This window comes from Nestor notabilis, unplaced genomic scaffold (genome assembly GCF_000696875.1).
Source record: "Nestor notabilis isolate BGI_N333 unplaced genomic scaffold, ASM69687v1 scaffold32697, whole genome shotgun sequence".
NCBI lineage: Eukaryota > Metazoa > Chordata > Aves > Psittaciformes > Psittacidae > Nestor > Nestor notabilis.
This window is the reverse complement of record NW_009937447.1, coordinates 420-2,338: the sequence shown is the minus strand read 5'-3', so window position 1 is coordinate 2,338 and position 1,919 is coordinate 420. Positions and strand designations below refer to the sequence as shown.

The following is a 1,919-nucleotide window of genomic DNA, read 5'->3' as shown; positions in this document are numbered from 1 at the left end:
TGTTTCTGATTACTCTGTCCCTGCAGCACCACTCAAATAGTGACTATGCCAGCACAGGAGCTAAACTATCTTGGGTTTAGATTCCTCTCTAAATGTCTACAGAGCAGAAAGAACATTTAAACCATTCACTCCAGACTTTATCAAGCCCATAGATATGGTATCTGAATTTTCTTCTCAATCCTAAGCAGTAAATAAAAGCTAAAAATACCATGAAAGAATAAAAATACTTTACTTACATTCCTATAAAAACTAAGAAGCCTAGATTCACATTTACAGCCTCTGAAATTTCATCTAATGAGTGCTTGTCCAAAATGTCAAACAAATAACAGCAGACATAGCTACTGAATGTAAATACTATGTTCTGCAGTAAACAACAGAGCACTAGAATCAGACATAAGAAGACATATGTTTGACCTAAAAGCAGGTCTGGTATTTTAAAGAGTACAAATTTGATCATTTCATGTTCCAGAGAAACCTGTGTAATCATGAAATGGCATCTATTCAAGAGAAAGGAAGTGGGTATTTCTAACCATTCAGAAGTGTTTTGCTTCTATACTTACTCTGTCTTTATCATGAAGCATATCTGCATAGCGTGACCTACAGTAAAAAAAAATCCAGTCAAAATACTAGATACTGCAAAGCATAACAAAACTGATAGATCTTACATGGCCCATAATGCACAGATAACTGACACACTCCTTGAGGATCTGAACTGTTTCTCAAATCTAAGGAATAATGTCATCTCAGTGATCTGTCACCACCATATAAATGAACTAATTATCTGCTGACATATATCCTCCCTTTAGCAGCGGACCCAATAAATAGTCCCAGTTGACCTATGGACAAATAGCTGTTAAGTAACAGCTGGGACAAATGGAGGTTCATACAAAACAATACAGGCAATGGAAGACAGCCTGCTAATGGTCTACCATTTGTTACCAAGATGTAAATTTCTTTCGTTCCCATTTCTTCATGGGTCACTCTACTTAAAAACATCCCAAAATGTAAACTTCCCAACATTTCTAACTGTTATATTAAGCTCTTACAAAGTTACTACAGGAATAGACAATTGGCAGTTATTTATTGCACTGGGGATTTAGAAGAAATTTAGTAAATGCATTTTTCCACAACGTCAAAGTCAGTATTAAGACCACCTCAGAAAATGTTTAAAATAATTTAGAAGAAAGCTACTTGACTACTTTACAAAATTCTACGTGTACAAATCTGTTCCTGAACAACACTGGGCACCATAACATTTAGACTACCCAACAGTCTGTTCATCTTATACCATTGTTACTTGTATAGAGATAAACCCCAAAACTGTTACAAAATCAAGTTGGGTTTGCTCTTTTTTGTAGCTTTAGTGGAATAACACAATATTTTTTTCCAGTGTACCGTGCAATTTCCTGATGGTAGTCATAGTTCTCATCCTCTTCTAACCACTCCATTGCACCAGTGGTTGGATTAGCTCTTCCACAAAAGGTCTTCATGATCAATCTCAATTTGTATTATTTATGTCTTACGTGCAGTTTTCCTGCTTTGGCTTCAGTAGAACACCCAAAATACTCGCTGTGGGGGGGAAAAAAAAGAAAAAAGAAAAAAAAAGAAAAAGAAAACCCAAAACAACCACCAAAAAACTTGCAGTGAAAACTGCAGACACCACTTTACTCTGGATAGAGATATACACATTCTGTACTTGGCCAGCAGCACTCATGACTGCCTTACATTTCTATACGAAAGTTTTAAGCTCACATCTGTCACCTAGCCCTGTGTAGGAATTCAGCCCAGAAAAAAAAAGGAGGGGTGGCAAATTCTCCAGGAAAAACGCCTTCCCCTGAGGCAAAGCAGACAGGGCTGGGGGAGGCCAAGCACCCAAGCTCTAGAATCATCATCAACCAGATTGGAAAATACCTTTAAGA

The 1,919-nt window shown here is 37.1% G+C and overlaps 1 protein-coding gene across 1 annotated transcript in view; it reads right to left on the bottom strand.

The window, feature by feature from the left end:
• PRMT7 (protein arginine methyltransferase 7) overlaps positions 1-1,537 on the bottom strand; it is a 15,763-nt gene extending 14,226 nt beyond the window's left edge. Inside the window, exons 1-2 of the mRNA XM_010018835.1 lie at positions 1,396-1,537; positions 561-597 (exon numbers count right to left, since the gene is read on the bottom strand). Of these exons, the coding sequence (XP_010017137.1) occupies positions 561-597; positions 1,396-1,490 (132 nt within the window). The 5' untranslated portion in view covers positions 1,491-1,537. The remainder of the gene's footprint in view (positions 1-560; positions 598-1,395) is intronic.
• Positions 1,538-1,919: the final 382 nt, after the last annotated feature.